General features: G+C 59.7%; 1 protein-coding gene across 5 annotated transcripts in view; it reads right to left on the bottom strand.

Annotated features, from left to right (window-relative positions):
- PARVB (parvin beta) overlaps positions 1-20,128 on the bottom strand; it is a 103,496-nt gene that overhangs the window by 7,301 nt on the left and 76,067 nt on the right. For 3 of the 5 annotated variants that reach the window (XM_078449343.2, XM_078449342.2, XM_078449345.2), the window contains exons 6-11: positions 18,655-18,770; positions 15,736-15,794; positions 13,323-13,342; positions 7,617-7,678; positions 5,018-5,086; positions 2,007-2,108 (exon numbers count right to left, since the gene is read on the bottom strand). In XM_078449343.2, the coding sequence (XP_078305469.1) occupies positions 2,007-2,108; positions 5,018-5,086; positions 7,617-7,678; positions 13,323-13,342; positions 15,736-15,794; positions 18,655-18,770 (428 nt within the window). The remainder of the gene's footprint in view (positions 1-2,006; positions 2,109-5,017; positions 5,087-7,616; positions 7,679-13,322; positions 13,343-15,735; positions 15,795-18,654; positions 18,771-20,128) is intronic. The other 2 variants (XM_078449346.2, XM_078449347.2) reach the window with 1 other exon arrangement.

Below are 20,128 nucleotides of genomic sequence, written 5' to 3'. Positions count from 1 at the left end.
TCTGTCTCTCTCTCTAAAAAATAAACATTCAAACAATTAAAAAACAACAACAACAAAAAGCCACTGGTCGCACCGACGGCTCAGTTCAAAGGGTACTGTTTGTGTGCAGAAGCCTAGGGCGTCTGAGCCGTCTGGTCTCGTGTTTTAAAATCCAGTACGACTGTTTAAAAACACACGTCCTCACTCTGCTTGGGGAGAGCAGCCCTTGATACATCTCTCATTTTGCTCACTGAACCATAGCGCCCCCGTCCTGGAAATACAGAGTTGCTACATTCTCAGGGTTGGAGCAAACGCGCCCCCCAGAGTCCGGGCCCCCAGAGGATACTTTGTGGGTGGTCCCCCAGCAGCCCGGCCCCACCTGCCCATCTACACGCAGTGCTGGAGAGCTTGGGGGCGCGGACCAGCCTAGAGCGAGTTCAGGTCTATGCCGTGGGAGACACCCCTGCCCGTGAGCTGGTCCTGATGACCAGGAGGCTAATAAAGACAGCGAGCGCACAAAGAACTTGCCAGTGGCTGCCGTGGTGACCATCACTCCCCAGGAGGAGCAGGGAGAGGATCCGGGGGAGGGCAGGGGTGCCAGAGAAGAATCCACCAGAATCCCAGCATCCTCCCCAAGGTGGGCTCCAACTGCCCACAGAGCTGCGTCCAGGGCCGCCCCCCCCCCCCACCTCCTTGAGGGGGAAGGGGCTCCCGCCGGACGCCGTCCCCTGACACAGCCTTCCCCTCACGGCTCTCACGCAGGGGCGAAGGCGGTCGGTCACTGGGGCCTCTCACGCCTCCCAGGCCAGGCCAGCAACCAACAAAAACTCTCCTCTGTTTCAAAGGGAATAAGACCGGGGCCGGGGAGATGGTGCCCCGGCCGTTTGCACAGCCTCAGCTCGGAAAGAAGCCCGGTTCCAGCCACTTGGCTCAATTAACCACGCGTGCCAGCATCGTTATGAACCTGAACAAAGAAAGCAACGCGTCTGCGACCAGCCACGTCGGGCCTGGGAACGCAGGAGCCTCTTCAGCAAGTGATCTGCGCGCTCGTTTCTGGACCAACAGCACAGACACCCTTGTTTCCTGCTGGGAGCTCTGCTCACTCCCTCTTGCTCGTGCTGTCTCCGTTCAGCGCGGCTCAAACGTTCCAGGACCTCTCTGCTCTGCTCTGAGTCCGTCTCGGCAGCAAGGCAGGAACAACATTCGGCCGCGAGCGAACGGCCTGCAAGGTGGCCAGAAGCACGCGGACTGATAAGCCCCGGCCCCACCGTCGGATGTTTCCCTGGCTGCCGTCACCCGCTCGCGCTGTCCGCCTCTCTGACTCACGGGTCTAGCGCTTTGGGAAAATAAGACGACAGATGCCTGGGAGTCCAAAGCAATCTGAACGGCCCCGCAAGCCAAGTTTCGCAAGGCAACGCACGAGCCGCTGTCTGGAGGGGCTGAACTTCAGGAAGCCCTGAGCAGGAGGCAAAAACGCCTGGCCGCAAACAGCAGTGACACAGGGGACGCGGCGGCCCACGCTCACGGGTTGGGCCCCTTTATCTGTCATCTTAGAGAAAGAAAGCGCGAGGCGGGGAGAGGGGCGGAGGGAGAGGGGCGAATCCCAAGCAGCCTCCACGCTCGCACCGACTCTAACGCGGGGCTCAATCCCACGACCCTGGGATTGTGACCTGAGCCGGAATCAAGAGTCAGACGCTCAAGTGACCGAGCCCCCCCAGGTGCCCCAAAGGTTAGGCCCTTGGACCCAAACGATCCTATTTGGGGAATTTTCCTAGAAAACAATCCACAAGGACGGACACACACTCACACACGTTCGAGATGCCCCTCCCTATTATTTTAATGGGAAAAAAGCAGAACAGCAAGTTAACTGCCTAGGAACGGGGAGCCGGGGGACAGCGGTGCCCGAGCCACCCTGTGGGACCTTGTGCCCCCACTGAAAACGGCACCTGGGAAGCAGCTGGGACCAGAGGTGCCCTGGTAACGAGCACATTCCCGGGCCACTCTGAGGACGGCGACCACACACGTACCTTCTGGTCGAAGCTGTCTGGGGTCAGGTAGAAGTTGTGCAGGGGGACAAAGTAGTCCTCCAGGAGGCCCATGAGCAGCACCAGGTAGACACCATCTGCGAACTGCAGAGAAGCACTCGGTGAGGTTTCAGGGCCGTACACGGGGTGGGCGAACCTTCCACACGCGTTCAAGAGAAGGAAGACGTCTTAAGGGAAGAGCTCCGTCCCTCGTTCGGGCCGGAACCCGCCATCAGGGGAAGGCCCCGGGAGCAGAGCGTCTGGCTCGGGACTGACGGGGCCGTGCAGGTGTCTGGGGCTGTAGCACGTCCACGCGGTCAGGGCCACGGCGCTAGAAACGGACGGCCCGGCTGCTAGACACCCCCCCCCCCCACCGCTGCCCCTGGGGGAACAGTGCCCCCCATCTCTCAGGGTTGGCATGCGGACGAGAGGGCAGGCCGGGCGGCCCCGGCAGGGGTGAGCGCTCCACGAGAGTCGGCCGCCGCCGTGACCCACCCGTGAGGGGCGGGGGGGCCCTACGCTTTGGCGTGGGGTTCGCTGCCCCGTTCCGCCCGCTCACCTTGGCAGCTGACGGAACACCTTCTTCTAGCTGTGCTCACGGCACCAGACAAGGCTTTCCCACGCTCGAGCCCCGGTGACGAAGAGCTCCCGTGTGTCCATCTACGTGGGCACCTAGCCGGGCCCTGAACGCCGGTGCCACTGGGTCGGGCTGCGGCCCTCACTCAAGACCCCCACCCGGCCCCTCTCCCTGCCACCCGGCCCAGCAGCACCTGCCCCCACAGCAGGGGGACCGGGCGTCTAGAACAAAAGACCCCCCTCTCTGGCAGACAGCCCTCCCCCACCCCAATAAGCCAGGGAGCAGCTCCAGCTTTGAAAGAGAAAGCAGCGGAGACCAGTGAGGGCGGGGGGGACAAGAGAGGCACAGGAGGCCCCGGGGGGGGGGGGGAGGGGGTCTTGGCCATCCCCACAGAGGACAGAGATGGCGTCCCTGAAGGGTCGAGACCTGCTGGGTCCCCTGCAGGGCCAGTCCCTGTGAGGACCCCAGCCTCCGGGTGTCTGAGCCTGTGCTGTCCCCACAGGCCGCGACACCCATTGGAACGAGACACTTCTTTGTTTGAATGCTGCGGACTCATCCTCTTTCACGGCGGGAAAATACACATAACGTGAAATCTGCCATTTTGACCGCGTCTCAGCGGCACGGAGTCCGTTCGCACCGTGTGCGACCATCACGGCCGTCTGTTCCCGGAACTCACGTCATCGTGTGAGACGGAAGTTCCTAAATTTCAACTGTTTTCAAGTTTATTTATTTATTTTCAGAGAGGCAGAGGCAGCACGAGTGCGGGAGGGGCAGAGAGAGCGAGGGAGAGACAGAGAATCGCAAGCCGGCTCCAGGCTCCGAGCCGTCAGCACAGAGCCCGACGCGGGGCTCGAACTCACGGACCGCGAGATCGTGACAAACCACATCACAAGAGAGCCGCACAGTATGATATGTTGTTGTTAAAAAAAAAAAAACATTTATGCGTTAAGAGCCATCTGGAAGAATACACATCAACCGTGAGCTGTGGTTAGTGAGGTCTGGAGACGATGAAGGGGGCAGACGGGGGGGGGGGGGGGGACAAAGGATGACGTGTTAGGACCCTTCGGGACTGCTGATGGGCCGAACAGCAAGGACTGAGAGGCGAGGGGTGCAATGTCCGTAAACTGCAACGACAACGAATGTCTCTGCAAACAGCGCGCAAAGAAACACACTCATTAGAAACGGACCGTTTGGCTTTCCCACACGGACCCGCACTGTCCACGATCAGCCAGCCGTGCAGAGAAAAGGTCCGGAACGAAACCCTCAGCACAGCGATCTCTGGGTGTCGGGATTAGGAGTGATTTTTATTTGCTTTGCTTATCTGCGTTTTCAGACATTCTACAATGAACCTGAATTACTTTTTTAATTAGGAAAGCAAATGAGAAAAGGTAAAGAAACAGACAGGAATGGAGGGAGGCAATCACCCAGGGGTTTAAGAGGATCAGCGGTGGGCGGGAGGAATCTGTACCGAGAACTTTACAAAGACTCCACAAATTCAAGCACCCAGCTAATCCTGGGAAAATTATATTTTGTGTTTAATGCCTGCTGAGTCCCCGAAACATATTTTCGCTATGTGATTAGCTCCGAGGGGGTGGGGGAGTATATTTTATACGCTTCCTGCAGAAGCCATATTTTGTGCACAGTCACTGGACGGGTATTCAGTGAGCACTTGCTCAATAAGGATGGTGATGGAGAACAGAAGCGGGGGGTGGGGGATGGAATGTTCTAAACCGAAAAACCTGCACGTGCAAATGCCCTTCGGCGGGGGGCGGGGGGGGAGGGGGGGTGGCAACTCAGAGGGTGTTACGGGTTGAATTGTGCGTCCCTAAATGATGTGCTGGGAGTCCTAACCCGTAGAACCCGTGAACATGACCTTATTTGGAAACAGTCGCTACTAAAGTAACTTGAGTTAAAGATGAGGTCACTGGAATGGGCCCTAATCCAACATAACCCATGTCCTTACTAAAAGGGGAAATCTGGACACACAGACGCGCACACGGGGGGGATGCCATGTGACAACGAAGGCAGAGATCCATAACCCGACGGGGTGAGGCATCTATAACCCGACGGAAGCCAAGAATCACGAGCAGCCCCGCCGGGCAGCCGGGGAGAGGCCTGGCACAGAGCCCCCCTCACAGCCTCAGGAGGAAGCAACCCTCCCAACGTTGATCTGGGGCGTCCAGCCTCCAGGACCGTGAGGACGTAAATGTCTCAGGTAGAAGCCACTCAGTCTGGGGCTCTTTCTCCCAGCAGCCCCAGGAAATTAGGACAGAGGCCCCGAGAGAAGGCCAGAGCGGCGGGGGCCAGCTCTTCCAGCTGTGGGGTGGGCATTCCTTGCAGACGAACAAGACGGCACGGGCCTTGCTCACGTGGCCCACCCGGGATCCGAAAACTGGCCGAAAACGGGGACACATGCTTCAACCCAAACACTGCTCACCTGGGTCTCTAGTTCCGTCACCTCCAAATTCAGCTTGTTCAAGTGCTTGTTCACAAATGTGATGAGAGACTGTCAAGGCAGAGAGAGAGACAGGAACCGTGAGCAAGAGATGTACCTCCCATCCAACGGGACGGCCGTGACACTGGCCGTCACTGGCTTTGTAAGACGCTTCCCTAATCCGTTTGCTACAATGAAAGGCTCATGTGGGAAAGGATACGTTCTTACAGCGACCCTCAGTTTTAATGGAATAAAGCCTAAATCTATCCCAGCTGGAGAAGAAAACTCACATCTCTATCCACCAGCCCCCCCGCCCAGCACCCCCCCCCCCCCCACAATGTAGTTAACAATCCTCGAGAAGAATCCTTAGCGCCCTTCAGAAGGATAACACCGTCAGGGGAAGATGATTACGTTTTTAAATGTATCCTAGATGTGACCTCGAACGACCAAAGGCTGAGAGGGGTCACACTCGTCCGTTTCAGGACACTCAGTAAGCTTGATCACCGGGAGGCAGGGCCACCGACTTCTCGCCAGCAAACGTTTACAACGTGTCACCTGTCACTTTTCTCAGCCAGCAAATCCCAACGCCGATGGGGACTCAACACCAGCCCCACCCCAGACACGATGCCACGTCCTCATCCGTGCTCCCCAGATTTACTGAGCAGCCGCTACGTGCCAGGCACTTTGGCGCTGGGGACACGAAGACCATAAGACGGGGGGGGGGGGGCACCTGGAAAGCCTGTGGCAGGATTCTCCCTACACAGCTGGTGGAGGCGACAAGAGAAATCAAGAGCCAGAGCGAAGCATGTGAAAGACGTGAAGGTCTGCTGGGCACAGAGGCAGGCGTGTGGACCGCCCCCCCCCACCCGGACCCCCGAGGATGCCAGAGGAGGGAGCCTTTGAGTGGGCGGGGGGAGGGGGCAGGCCGGATGGGGGATGGGAGATGGGAGCGGGGGTGGGCAGAGCAGGCACCCAGGCCGCGAACACTCCGAGGTCTTCAGGCTGCAGCTGGATGTGACGGGATGGAAGAGAGCAGGAGGGGTGACCCCGGAGAGGGGGGCAGGGTCTCCCGGCTTTTATTCTGGGGTACGGGCAGCCTCTAACACGGCCACTCTCGATGTGGGGGTGGGGAAGGGCCGGGCTGGAAGCAGGAAGCTGTCAGGTGTCAGGCAGATAAAAGGATTTGGTCTTGGTCATCACTGGGGTCCCCAGGGCCCCAAACCATGTCCTTTCAAAGAATGAATCAATGGCCTATCTACTGAAAGTCGAACCTTACGCCACATCGTACTCAGCGATAGCTGATACGCTTCGTGCTAGGCCTCTGCTGGACCTGATTATATTCTGCTCTCACAGAGCCCCGGAGAGGGGAGTCCTGCCTTGGCCCTGACAGACGGGGAAACTGAGGTACGGGTTATCGCCTGCCTCAGGTCACGCAGTTGATAGATGGGGCAGCCAGATTTGAATCTCCCTGTGCATCCAGACGGTTCTGTCAGGGTTGCTGGGGGCCAGGTGTGGCAGGGGGAGGGGGGAGGGGCACTGCTCTGAGGCCCCAAGGCAGGCCACTCGTGACCCAAGGATGCTAAGAAGGCTCTGCCCCAGAAGGACCACTGGGATGGTTGTGCCAGCCTTTTGCAAAGTGCTTCCAAGAACTCATAATCTCATGGTCCCAGGCTGGACCGGCATTTTCCAAAAGTGGGCTCCATAGGAATTTAATTTAATGTATTTAACAAAATAAATGGATCAACAGATGTCACTATCGACAAACAAGTTTGGAAAATGCTTCCTACCAAGCCCCCTCTTGGAGAATTCCAATGCACGGCAGCATATCAAAGGCCCTGAGAAGTCCTGCATTAAGAAACCTGTTCTCTCTCCCCCAGGTCAAGGGCAGAAACGATTGCCCCTTGGATTTCACAGGAAGGCGGAAAGCACATCCACCCTCCCGCTGCCTCCTCGAGGGAGGAGTCTGCAGGCGCTCAGAGAACTCCAGTGGGCTGGGTCTCGATTCCTTCTGGGCGAGAACAATCCCTCCTGGCGGATCCCCCTGGAAGCTCATCATTCCCCGGCCCCTGACTCCAGTCTCGGTTCGCAGGGTTTGTTCCATATCCAGGGTCTTACGCGCAGGCTGCCTGGGCTGGGGGCGGGGAGGGGGCCTGTCCTCGCGCTCCTGCGTGGGGTGGGGGACATGGGCCAAGTGCACGCACAGAGCAGCTCGGCCGGCAAAGGCCTGCCTGCTTACCGGGCAGGTTGGGAATACAGCTTCATGGCAACGAGGCCTGCAAGAGCCAGCAGGTGGGCATGCTTGAAAACATTCCCACGTTGAGAAAGAGCCCCGAGTCGGAACGAGGCGCCACACTGGCACTGGCGGGATAATTCACCCGACAGGAGCGGGCGGGGCGGGCAGGAAGACGCCCGGGGAGCGGAGATGTTGAGTTAAAGGTGCTAATTTTATGCACTGTAGTTACGTTTTTGCCTATAATTACACTTCAATCCACGTGGCAAACATTTCAGAGATTGCAAACGTGTTCCCACCTTCTTCCCAGCACCGAGTTCACGCTGTAAAAAAGCCTGGAGACAGAGGGAAAGAGCCCAGCCCAGAGCCTACCTTCTTCACCACGCTGAGCTTGTCCGGGGCGTGGTCGAACAGGGTGTCGAAGGCGTCCCGCTCTGCGTGGACAGGCGAAGGGGAAGAGACACAGGGTGGGGTTCATGGAAACGCACGGGCCGCCCATCCCCGGGGACTCTCTCCGGCTTCGGAGCCCGCCTCCCGGGGATGTCCCGCCCCCCTGACTCTCTCTCACCCGCCTAGAATCCCCCTCATTCCCACCAGAGCCCGAGGGCAGGCGCAGATGAGGGACAAAATCAAGGAAAAGATGCTTCCTCTAAGTCACTTTCTGTCTTGCAACATGGAACTCACGGGCGGCACTTGAACACCCGCCCCCATCACATCCTCCGACTCCGGGGATCCTTGTCTGCCTCTCTCTCCCCCCACTCGCCACGCGCACCAGTAAATCTCGCTGAAGCCTCTGAGCGCGTCTCCCCACCAGCCCGGCTACCAGCCCCACGCCTGCCCCACCGCCCTCACGTGGCGGCGGCCTCCTCCTTACCTGGCCTCCCTCCTCTACTCCCAGCCCTCCGATCCCTGCTCCTAGCAGGTGCAGCGAGCCCTTTAAAGGGTAGACTGGGTCATTTCTTGCCCCTCCCGTTCCCTGCCCTGACCGAAACTCTCCAACAGCTTCTTGTCGCTCGCTCCCTCTCCCGTGCCCCACGGGATCCAGCAGGCACAGTCACCCCTCCCCACCCAACACACGCGCCCTCCCTGGCTTCCGGGCCGCTCCTCCATCATAGGCCCACCACAGGGCCTTTGCACCCGCTGTCCACCTGCCATACTTCCTTCAGGTTGCTCTCAGGTATCACTCCCCCGGAGAGCCTTCCACGACCATCCACATCTAGAAGAGGGCCCCACACCCGCTCTCTGTCCTCCGACCCTCGTGGGCTGCCTGTAACACTCGATCACTACTTGAAAGGACATCTAATGTTTACGTGTCTGCTGGATATTATCTGCTGGACTCTCAACTCCTTGCTGGCTGAAACACCTTTCTCGCTTGTTCCCTGCACTGCCTCAGAGCAAATGAACCAACCAGGAGACCCGGCTCCAGAATCCCTCCCCAGCAATTCTTTGGGGGGGTGTCCCCCTCCGCGGGGACATCTGCAGGGCCTGAGGCAGCCTATTCCCACCCACTTGCCTTCTTCCAGGAGAGCCCTAACCCGCTCTGCTACTCAAGAGCCCAGCCGTGCCCTCCACATCAACACAGAATCCGTCTGACGTAAGGCCACTGGAGGCCAGGTCACCATGGTTCTCAATGGATGAGAGGGAGCAGGGCGGGCTGGGGGCCAGGTGCCTGGTTCTAGCCTGTTGCTGCCATGGCAGGGGCCTCATGGAGGCAGGATGGAGCCCGCTGCACCAGGCAGGGAGACTGAGGCCCCAGAGTGGATGCGGGGCTGTGGGGGTTCCCTGGCAGGGTAGAGGGGGAAAGGGAGGAGGGCATCTGGAAGGCCCTGGGGCCCCGACTTCTGTCTTCCAGGAGCCAGCTGTTCCCTGAAGGTGCCTGGGGCAACATATGCTCAGAGGACCCCAGCCAGCAGAGAGGCCCTCTATTACTAGCATGGGCTTGGGGGCAAACCCCAGCGCGGCGTTCTGGGGGCTGGGGAGCCCAGCCGGATCAGGTGGGGTGGGAGCAGGAAGTCTCCACTGCCTGTCTGGAGATGGCCGGGAGCCCAGAACCAGAGCTGACCCAGGACCAGCTTCAGGACTGCCCGGCCTGACCCACGGAGGGGGAGAGAGGGAGAAATCAGAAGGCAGGCCGACACCCAAGCCGGCCAGAGAACCAGGTCTCCTGGGGGAGGCGGCCCAGTCCTTCCCCCCGGTCTGGCCCCAAGAGGAAAGCGCTCCAAGTCCAAGGCCGAGGGTGCCGGGAGGCAACTCGAAGCCCAGCCCAGCCCAGCCCAGGTAGCGACCCCCTCGGCCTCGGGGGTGGGGAGAGGGAAGGTGGGAGGCGAGGAGGAAGGGAGAGATGGAAGGGCTTGTGTGTGCACGTGAGAGTATGTTGTGTACATGAGCACCCGTGGGGGGGGGAGGGGGCGCGTGTGCTTGGGGAGAGGGCCACCCAGTTTCGCCTGCCTAAAAGCCACCAGCAACCAGAGGGCCCGGCCTTGCAGAGGCCCCTCCTCCAGCTCTTCTGTGAAGGCGGCCGGATGTTATTTTTCTAATCCCTTAAATCAGATTAGGCTCAATACCACAGCCTGCTAAGGAGGGGAAGAGAAAAGCTACATCTTTACAAAGCAAAATACAAACTTTAAATGCAGCTTGAGAAGAACCCTGGGAGCAGAGCGGAGCCTGACGTCAGCCGCGTATATTTAGCTGGGCCACCGCTGGGCTCACGGAGCGAAGGCGTGCAGGGGCGCCACGGGAGGGTGCGGAGGCCTGCCGCCCCTGAGCCACCCCTACCTGCACCGGGGGCACAGGGGTGACACCACACAGCACAGCCGGGCCAGCCTCCGCTGCACCCCTGAGGGAAGCCTGGCCTCGGGAATGAAAATAGATCCCGTTTCAAATCCCGGACGCCCGACTTCAAAGTCCCCGGACTTTGGGCAAGTTGCTTCCTTCCTACCCGTTTCCTCCTCCGTAAAGTGGCAGTGACCTCACCTCACGGCTGGAGTAGGAATGAAACAGAGGACAGAGGGACAAGCCCACTGCCTCAGGGCCCCAGCTGCCCTCTCTGCCCCACCCCAGCCTCATGTCTCTCAGCAGACTCTGGGGACAGTCACAGAGGTAAAGCCCTGGGAGGGGCACAGGCTGGGTGGAGGCAGACGGGGAAACTGAGGTATAGCACAAAGAGAGCGGGAACCCACAAGGAGCCAGAAAGGACACAGAGAGAGGCCAAGTCAACCAGGACACGCCCCTGTCTGTCCCCCCCCCCCCACCCGTGACCCGGCACACAGGCTGAGGGTCACAGTATCACCTGATGCTCTCCTCGCTCCCCCCTTGGTGTTATCAGCCTGGTCCCTGGAGGCCCCCAGGGACAGAGGGCCAGGGGCCTGAGGGAGGCCCCACACAGGAGCCTTGAGGTCGAGCGGGGGTTTGCTGGGACAAGAGGAGGGGGAAGGGCATTCCAGACAGAGGGAATAGAAAGCACAAAGAAGCACAAGAAAGCCAGGGCGGGGTGCAGACAGCGCGGCCTGGGAAGGAGGCTCAGAGGGACTGGGTCCGGCAGGGCGAGGAGCCCCAGAGGGTGGTGACCGGGAGGGGCACAGGTGGCTCGGTCGGGCTGCAGTGGGGGGGGAAGGGGGGGCTCTGTCTGCAGGAAGCGGGGGATGTGAGGAGGAGATGGGGGTAGAGGAGAGCTGCTCCCCTGTCCCGAAGCCCAGGGCAGGGGAGGGGCTGCCGCGGAGGAGAGGCAGCCTGCAAGCCTGTTGCCATGGAGACCAAGCAGCAGCTCCCAGCTCCTCTGGGGAGAAGGGCCTCCCAGCCCACCTCAGCCAGGACAGTGGTGACTCACCAAAGGGGGCCCTGGCGGGGGGGGGGGGGGTAGGGCGACCCCCTTCCTTCCCGAGCTCAGGGCGCCCAGGTGAAAAACAGGTGCTGAACAGGACCCCCCCTCCCCCCCTGCAAAGCCCAGTGGGCAGACATTAGCCAAGGAGGGTCCACCTGGTATTCTGGAAGCTCCCGGCAGGTCTGCAGCCCAGGGCTGGAGGCTGCAGGGGGATGCACGCTGAGGACGACACAGCTCCAGCCCACAGGATGCTTATAGTTCAAGAGGCCTCGTGTGAAGGCACAGAAGGAGGGTGCCAAGGGCTCCCGGAGTCTGACAGGTAGTGGCAGCTCCCTGGGAGCACCAGCGAGGGGAGCGAAGAGACAGGCTGGGTGGGGGCAGGGCAGTCAGGGAGGGCCTCCTGGGTAGGAGCTGGGGAGTGAGCCGTGGGGGAATCCAGGGGGAGAGCATTCCAAGAGGGCACTGCAAGAGCTGGAGGGTGGGGGTGGGGGGGGCGTGACAGGAGGCAGACAGGCGGGGGGAGGGAGGAGGCCAGAGAGGAGGCGAGGGGTGTGCGAAGGGGTGGTCTGAGAGGGTCTGGGGGCCACTTCGAGGGCTGTGGCTTTAGCTTAAGCCAAGGTGGGGGGTAAGGAGGAGAGTGAGGGGTTGGGGGGGCGCTTTAGGAAGTATGACTCCAGCTCGAGGAGTGAGCCAGGGACCAGGACCCGGCGGGGAAGGAGAGTCAGACCTCGGTGGGCCAAGGGCTGTCGGGGACCCCGAGGGTCCCACGGGAGAAGAGCCAGCGGAGGCCCAGCTGCGGCCGAGGTTGCCACCTGGGTACCCAGGGGACCTCGGAGCTTGCGCCAGCAGAAGCCGGAGCTGGGGGCGGAACTAACAGCCTGTCCCCCGCTAATAGCCTGCGTGCACTTCCTAAGCAGGGCGAGCCTATAAAGTAGCAACGACTCCACCAGCTTCTCGTGGTTCCGTGGCCCCTGAAGGCTCACACGCCCCCCGTGTCCACCGGCACAGCAGCCGGGTCCAGTTTTCATACTGTGACACCTGGCCCTTTCCCAAGGCATCACGGTCCTGCACCCCATTTGCGCCATTGGCAGGGTCGCGGGGGCTTCTCGGCCGGGCTCCCACCCCCTCTGCCGAGCAGACTCTCCCCAGGGCCCCCAAACCTCCAACTGGGCCCCCGCCAAACAGGGACGTGACAACGTGCAGAAAATCAAAGACACTTAACAACGGTCTGAAGGGCCCGCTCTTATCGCCTCTATACCTCCCCAGTTCCACGGAGGTCTGAGCCCACACAGGAGTGACAGGGAGGTGACACAAGGGTACACTGTGTCCCCCGCCCAGGCAGCAGGGGCCAAGCTGCCGTGACACGTGTCCGCCCCAGGTGCCCTCGCTGGCCCTGCGGGCTGAGCTCCTCTCACTGTCGCCCTGTTGCCCTCAGCACCGGAGGGTTTCCTTTTCTCTCCCTTCCTTTAAAAAATCATAAAGACATTTAAAGAGGACTGAACTGCTTACTTCAAAAAAAAAACAGCAAAGACTGGGATTTTCCCCAGGGCAGCTTAAGGCCTACTTAAGAAAGCTTGAGGACGTAACAGCTCCAGGCTCTGAGCTGTCAGCACAGAGCCCGACCCGGGGCTCGAACTCACGAGCCGTGAGATCATGTCCGGGGCCGAGGTCGGCCGCTTAACCCGCGAAGCCCCCCAGGCGCCCCTCCACTTTTCCTTCTAACAGCTGTGCTCACTGGAGAATGTGCGATTTGGGGGTGGAGGGCTTTCTGTTTTGAAATCTTCCCCAAAGCAAGGAGCTTTACTCAGTCGGCCTCTGGCTGCGGCTGAGAAGAAGCTGGGGGCCTCCCACCCCTGAGGGTTTGAACGCCGCCCCAAGCTGTCCTTGTATCTGCCACCTCTTGCTGAGATGAAGACAGGGTCGTGCCATGCTTCCGGAGGGGAGGGGACAGCTCTCCGGAAACGGCCACTGGAAACGCCCCCCGTCCCAGAGAGCACCTGCCACATCCCAGACACCCCCCACCCCCCGCCAGCCCCGTTTCACACGCCACCCCCACCGCGCTCTTATCCCACCGGCCGGTGGCATCTCGGAGAAGCAGACAGACCCCAGGGGGATCCACACGCTCTTCCTCGGAGACCCAGCGCTGCGACGGGAGGAAACCCCACCGGGTCCTGCCGGCCCTGCCCCCTGCGTGAGCTTCCCGTCACCGCCCCAAAGTGCCCGCGACCCGGGGCCTCCCCACCCCCACGCTTACTTACCAAAGCGACCCATCATCATCCTGCAAACAGAACAGAGAGGGAGCCGTCAGAGGGGTCGCTCAGAACGCGGTGTGAGGAGGCCACGATGGAGGGAACGCAGAAGTCGCAGCCCCCGCTGCCCCGTTGAGGGGCTTTTTATAAAGAGGTAAATCCCGTTTCGACAGTCTCTGCCCCTCTAATTACAAAGGGCAGGTGCTCGTGTGGATTTCTAAATGTCGGCACAAGATCGGCAGCAAACGGCCACCTTTCTTCAAACCATCCCTTCCATGCCATTTGCCATTGGTGGGGAGTTACATCATGGCAGCGGTTAATAGAACGCTTCAGCAGAAAACGGGTCTCCTGGAGCCGCTGAACCGTAAGCTTTAACGCGCAAGGGTCACCCTGCAGGGAGCAAGCACACCTCTCGTTCAGGGAGTCACGGAAGAATCCTGAAGAAGCGCAGGCTGGGCCCCGATTCCTGCCTGCAGACGCTGAAGACACAAGGCACAGAGGCTAGTCCCTCCAGCACGCAGGCCCTCCCCCTGCATCGACCTTCCGGAGAGGCACGGAGGTCCTTATTTCGTCCCCAAGTCCCTCCACGCTCAAGTCCTTTGGCTCTGTCTTACTTAACAAACATTCTCTTGAGCAGTTACTAGGCGCAAGCCATGGAAATAAAGAAATAAACGCCCCATACCAATAAATGCCATGGCCCTGCCCTCATAAACCCCCATTTCAACACGGCCCATGGGTACCCATGGGCACTAAAAGGAAGCCAGCCACTCCTCTGGGCAACCGCGGAGGGCTTCCCGGAGGAGGTGAGCTCAGCGTGGCCTCTAGAAAAAGAAATGGGAAGAAAGGTAGGAAGCCCAGCCCCGTGAGGACGAGGGACAGATGGAAGGACAGAGGCCTGCCACCCAGGCAGCCCCAAACCCCCCGACTAGATGAGGACCTGCCCAGTCTGATCCAGCACTGTCAGCAAATACGGTGCCTGGTGTTTTAAGCCACTTGGTTTCGGGGTGGCTTGCTACCCAATTGTGGATAACTCAGATGCCACCCCCCCCTCACTCCCCTCAAGCTGCCTTCCTGCGGCTCCCAAACAGGCCGGGCTACTTGCCATAGGCCCACCAGAGGTGCCAGGCTGGGCACCACGGCCCTTGGCCCGGGTCTCCCCTCTCCCCCTCCCCCCCCCCCCCCCGCTGCCACGGGCTTGGAACAGACACGCCGCGCATCAGGCCACACATCAGGCCTCCGGGCAGCGACTCCCCAATTCGCCAGCCCCCATGCCGGGAGTGGTTTCCTGGGTCAGCCTCAAGTTTTGAGAGACCGTCCGTGAATTCGTGACACAGTAATTAATCACTCCGTGAACAGAGCGGGAGGGTTCACCGAGAAGATCAATCTCGACTGTTCTGTTTCATCTGAGACAGGGTTGGTCGAGAGGCACCAACGCAAGTGAATTTTAAAGATCCTTCACGGGGTGTCGTGGGGGCTCCTAAAAGCCACACGCAAAATTTACCATTCGATTTGCTACTTTGAATAGATTTTGAAGCCTTTTAGACTTCTTAAAAATTGCCCTCTGGCTTTCTCTAAGAGGCGAGAGACGGCTCGGCACTCTCTCAAAGGCAAGTTCTAATTCAGACGTGTGGCTCCCTCTCCGACAGAGTGGATGCAGGGACAAGGGGTCCCTAACCATTCTGAACACCTCCTCCCTCCCGCCCCCTCTCTACATTCTTTAAGATCACCTTCGAAAATAAGGAATAAAAGTCCAAAGGCTTTGGAGAATAACTCTGTTCTCACACAGAAAACTTTGAAGACTTTGGCATACCTACCCTACAAAAGCCCCATGTTTCAAGTTCCCCTTTTCCTTTTCTTCCTCGTAAAGAGATCTTGAATGTGATCAGTTACGTTTTTACTTATTATTCTCCGTGTCTTTCCAGAAACGATTTGGGGCAGCCGAAGTACGTTCTAATTCCCGTACCGCACATTATTTATTTTTCTATCTGGGAGAATTCCTCATTTAAATACCAAACCAGGGGCGTCTGGGTGGCTCAGTCGGTTAAGCGTCAGACTTTGGCTCAGGTTGTGGTCTCACGGTTCGTGGGTTCGAGCCCCACGTGGGGCCCTGTGCTGACAGCTCGGAGCCTGGAGCCTGCTTCAGATTCTGTGTCTCCCTCTCTCTGCCCCTGCCCCACTCACGCTCTCTCTCTCAAAAATAAACATTAAAAATGTTTAAATAAATGCCAAACCAAACTGCTATCTTGCCCTTCCTCACGAGAAAAAAAAAATCTTTGACGAAAGCACACGCAGGACATAAAGCTAGGGCAGGGCTTGCATGAAAATCTCATCCTAAGGCTGGCAGGGGGGGTGGCGGGGGGTGTCGCGCAGAAATCAGCCCCCCGCGTACGTGCGGGTCCCCGGCTCCCACAGGCCCACTTACTCGGTGGTTGTGGTCAGCTCTTCCGTGATGTGGCTGGAATGCAGCAGGCCTTCCCGCTTCTGCAAAGCCCAAAACGAACAGGTAAATATACAAATACGTGGGCAGGCAGAGGGGACGGGAGGAAGGGCATCACTGGCAGGGTGAGTGAGCCGTGTGCAGATGGCCCTGGGGCCGGGAGTCCGCCTGAGGACAGCATCCGAGCCACGCCCACGGCGGGTGGACTGCAGGTGGCCACAGCGGGTGACCCTTTCAGTGGCTGGAAACTGCCCCCTCCCCTCCCCCCAGGCTCTCCACCTTGCGCTGAGAGCTGGCAGCTATGGGGGTCTCAGGGGAAACCCTAGCTCCCGAAGGGATTCCCCGGTGCCGTGCCGCTGGGGGAGTAAGTAAGGGGCACGAGGAACACAACATAGGGAGGTGCACTCGACTGAGGCAGGTGCCCCCCCGCCCAGAAGTCATGTCCATTCGGAACCTCAGAACGTGACCTTGTTTGGAAACTGGGTCTTTGCAGACACAGTTAGTTAGGATGAGGCCATGATGGACTAGGCAGGTCCTAAGTCCAGCATGACTGGAGTCCTTATGAGAGAAAACACACACACACACACACACACACACACACACACACACACACACACGGGCACAGAGGGAAGAGGTCATGTGACGACACAGGCAGAGCCTGGGGGGACACATCTACAAGGCCAGAAATGCCGAGGGGTGTCGGAAGTCACCAGAAGCTGGAAGAGAGAAGGAAGGATCCTCCCCTGGAGGCTTCAGAGAGACTGGGGCCCTGCCAACCCCTTGATTACTAGGACTTCTGGCCTCCGTTACTAACGCGGGCTGCAAGGCTCAGGCTGGTCCCGGTTTTCCGAAGCCATCTGACCCCTCCGTTACCCTGGGGAGCTCGGCCTTGACCTGGCAGGTGGAAATGCTCCTTCCTGGCATCAGGCGAGGGTCTGTTGTTTCAAACAGCCAGGTCGCGGTATTTTGTTACAGCAGACCCTGGGACGTCACCCTATGCATGACAGACTTCTCCGAAAGCCCCACGGGTGTGAAGAGGCAGCAATGGTGGGACTGAAGGGGCTGGTGGTAGGAATGGGGGGCAGCCCGCATGTCACGGGACCGCAAGGTGGAGCTCGGGCGGCCAGCCCACCCAACCACCGCGAGCCCCTACTTGGACCCCTCGAGACACGGGGAACTCCCTTCCTGCTGGCCAACCCACCATGGACACCTCTTGAGAGCTGAGCTCCCCACCCCTTCCCAGCTCGGCCTCCAGGGAACTCTCAAGCAACCAGCATGGGTGGCCATCAGCGGCCTCAGGGCCTCGGCCTGATTCCCAGGAGACTCAGTCCACCGTCTCCCTCCACCGCGGGAGGTTGGAGACACTTCTCTCGCTCACGCGTCCAATGTGTATTAGGCACTTCCTAGGTGCCAGGCCCAGGGCTGAGTACCGGACACGTGAAGCTGAGTATTTCAAAGGTTTATAGCATCCGCTCAGTTCTATGAGGAACTCGCCACAACTCAGAGAAATCAAATGGTCTCCCAAGGCCATGCTGCTATGTAGTGACTGAGACCCTTGTCCTCATCCCTTCCCTCCATGGACCCCCACATTCCTTGCATCTCCCATCTCAGACCGGATAACCGGACGTGGAGGGACAGGCCCCAGGGCCTGGGAGGCAGGCTTCTGAGGCCTGAGGCCAGTCAGTTTCCAGGACCTCCTCTTGATTCACACCCCTTTGGACGTGGCCCTAAGAATCCTTCCGTAACCCTGGTCAGGCAGGAGGCACCAGCAAGGGCTTGCCCGGGTCAGTAAAACTTTCTAAAAACCCAAGAGATTTTCTTGGACCAAAGTGCGGGCCTGAAAGGAAATACCTTGATTACCGAGCTACACGGCACTCGTGGGGCCCCCCGAGTCTGACGGACGCGCCCGCGTGTCCTTGGGAAGCCTTTCCCGGCTGGCTGCCGCGAGTGAACGTCCAGGAGAAGGGCAGCAGGGATGGTCTCTGTCTCCATCACCACCACTGACCACAAACATCCCTCCTCGGGAAGCAAGCGGGGCCAAGTGGCAGTGGGTGACCCTCGCCTGATGCCAGAAAGGGGCGTTCCTGCCGGCCGGGTCAAGGCCGAGCTCCGGGGGTAACGGCGGGGTCAGACGGCTTTGGGAGACCGGGGCCGGCCAGAGCCTTGCTGCCCACAGAGAGCAGAGGAGGGCAAGTGTGGAGCTGGGCATCGCAAGTACATAAGCACGCAGACGTCCAGGCCCCGGGCGTTAACCTCACGGGTCTCGTGTCCGGAACCCGAGTGTTTTCCGCGTTCAGCGTCCCCAACAGCCAGTGCGCACAGTAGGTGCTTCATGCACACTTCACAGGACAAGCACCGAACACAAAGCCACTTGAGGGGTGTCTCCCCTCAAATGCAGGGGACACGGCAGGAAAGGCCCCTCCTCGGTCAGGAGGGCCCTGGCTCCTGCTTCCACGTCTCCAAGTGAAGCAAGAGAATGAACTCCAAGAGAGAGAGCCGGGGAACAAGGGGGATAACGGGGAACAGACCCGGAGAAGCTCTAACCGGGGCATCTGTTCATGCCGCTGGACTCAGCCCTCTCCGGTGAGGAGCAAGCTCGTTCAAGAGAACTGAATTCCAGCTACTTGGCTTTGGAGACAGATGAATGTTCTTTTTAAAAAAGCCTGGAAAATTCAACATGCTCATGCCTCTGAATCTGCCTCCCTCTCCAAATCAGGGCCGCTGCTCCCGCTCCAGTCATTTGGACCAAAGCCAGGGTGAGACACACACTGGGTCAGGCGGGGAGGACAGAAGGTGGCCTCTTAGGGGAAGAAGAAAAGGCAGCAGGAGACCTACGGGAGGAAGGCAGCCCGGCGCCCCTCCCGCGACGCCACGGGCAAGCCCACCGCCCCGTCCCATACTCACCCGCACCACCACCACCTGCACGGACACGTGCTCCGGAAGGCGGATCGGGGCCCGGAAGTGCATGGCCAGGGCGACGAGGAGGTGAAGGATGGCCACCAGGTTCTTCCCGTGAATGGCTGGTCGGGGGAGGGAAGAGGGAGCAGCTATAGACCAGGTGAGGCAGGAGCCCGGAGCCCCGGCCCACAAGGCAACGAAGACGTTGCGTCCAAATGAGACCGCAGAGAACAACCATGGAGAAAACAGCGCGGGCCGCGGAAAAACGATGGTGACGAGCACCCTGTGTTTCTGTTTTCTTTCCTGTCGGCTTAAGGTAACATGTGTAACCACTTTCAAGGGCACGGGTCTGGGGGCTTTTGGGGTTTTTTTGAGAGTGAACACAAGCAGAAGAGGGGCGGAGAGAGAGAGAGGGAGAGACAGACAGCAAGTGGGAAAGGGGCAGACAGAGAGAGAATCCCAAGCAGGCTCCACTCGACGCAAAGCCTGACACGAGGCTCGATCCCACAACTCTGGGATCATGACCTGAGCTGAAATCAAGAGCTGGATGCTTAACTGACTGAGGCACCCAGGCGCCCCCAAAGCAAGGTATTTTTAAAAGGCGTCAACCAGGTAGTGTGAGAAGGAGACAGAACGGGCAGGAGAGCGAAATTAGCACAAGGGAAGGGGAAAGATAGAGCTTTGCTCCAGCCCTCGGGCCCAGCCGTGGTCACAGTGAGTCCTGAGCAGGACTTCACGGCTTGCAAAACACTCGATTCCCCCCCACCGACGGCCCCCACGACCCGGGAGGTAGGCTGGGGTCTGTGGCGGGTCTCGATGCCAAGAAACCAGGCGCCAGTCTCCTCACCACAGCCTAGAGCTCATCCCTCCGAAGCACAGGGGCCCCTGGTGGCTGCCGGGGGCGGGGGGGGGGCCTCTGAGCCAGGCCCTGACTGCCCTGCTAGGGGGCCGGCACCTTCTGGCTTCTCTCTCTTTTCTTTAACGTCTTTTTTAAGTTTATTTATTTTTGAGAGAGAGACAGAGAGTGCACAAGTGGGAGAGGGGCAGAGAGAGAGAGGGAGGCACAGAATCCGAAGCAGGATCCAGGCTCCAAGAGCCCGACGCGGGGCTCAAACTCTCGTGAGCTGCGAGGAGATCATGACCTGAGCCGAAGTTGGACGCTTACCCCACTGAGCCCCCCAGGCGCCCCAGGGCTTCTCTTGCTTCATTTAACCCTTCACCTTTCAGGCTCCGCCTCTAGGCTGGAAATACCGTGAGGTCACCTGCCTGTGGTGCCAGCACGCTCCGGGACATACCCCGGGGGCCGGTGTGATTCCCTTCCCGAGGACCTGCCACAGTGGGTCACGGGTGAAACAGCCCTTTTGGTGCTGGTGCCGCGGGGACCTGGGGTTGGGTCCCTTCCACGAGCCCCACGGAGCTTCTCCGTCTTTCCCCTCCTTCCTCTGCAGGCCGCCCCTGACGCCCCAGACCAGAAATAACT

This window comes from Panthera onca, chromosome B4 (assembly GCF_046562875.1).
Source record: "Panthera onca isolate mPanOnc1 chromosome B4, mPanOnc1 haplotype 2, whole genome shotgun sequence".
NCBI lineage: Eukaryota > Metazoa > Chordata > Mammalia > Carnivora > Felidae > Panthera > Panthera onca.
This window is presented reverse-complemented; position numbering and strand designations above follow the sequence as displayed.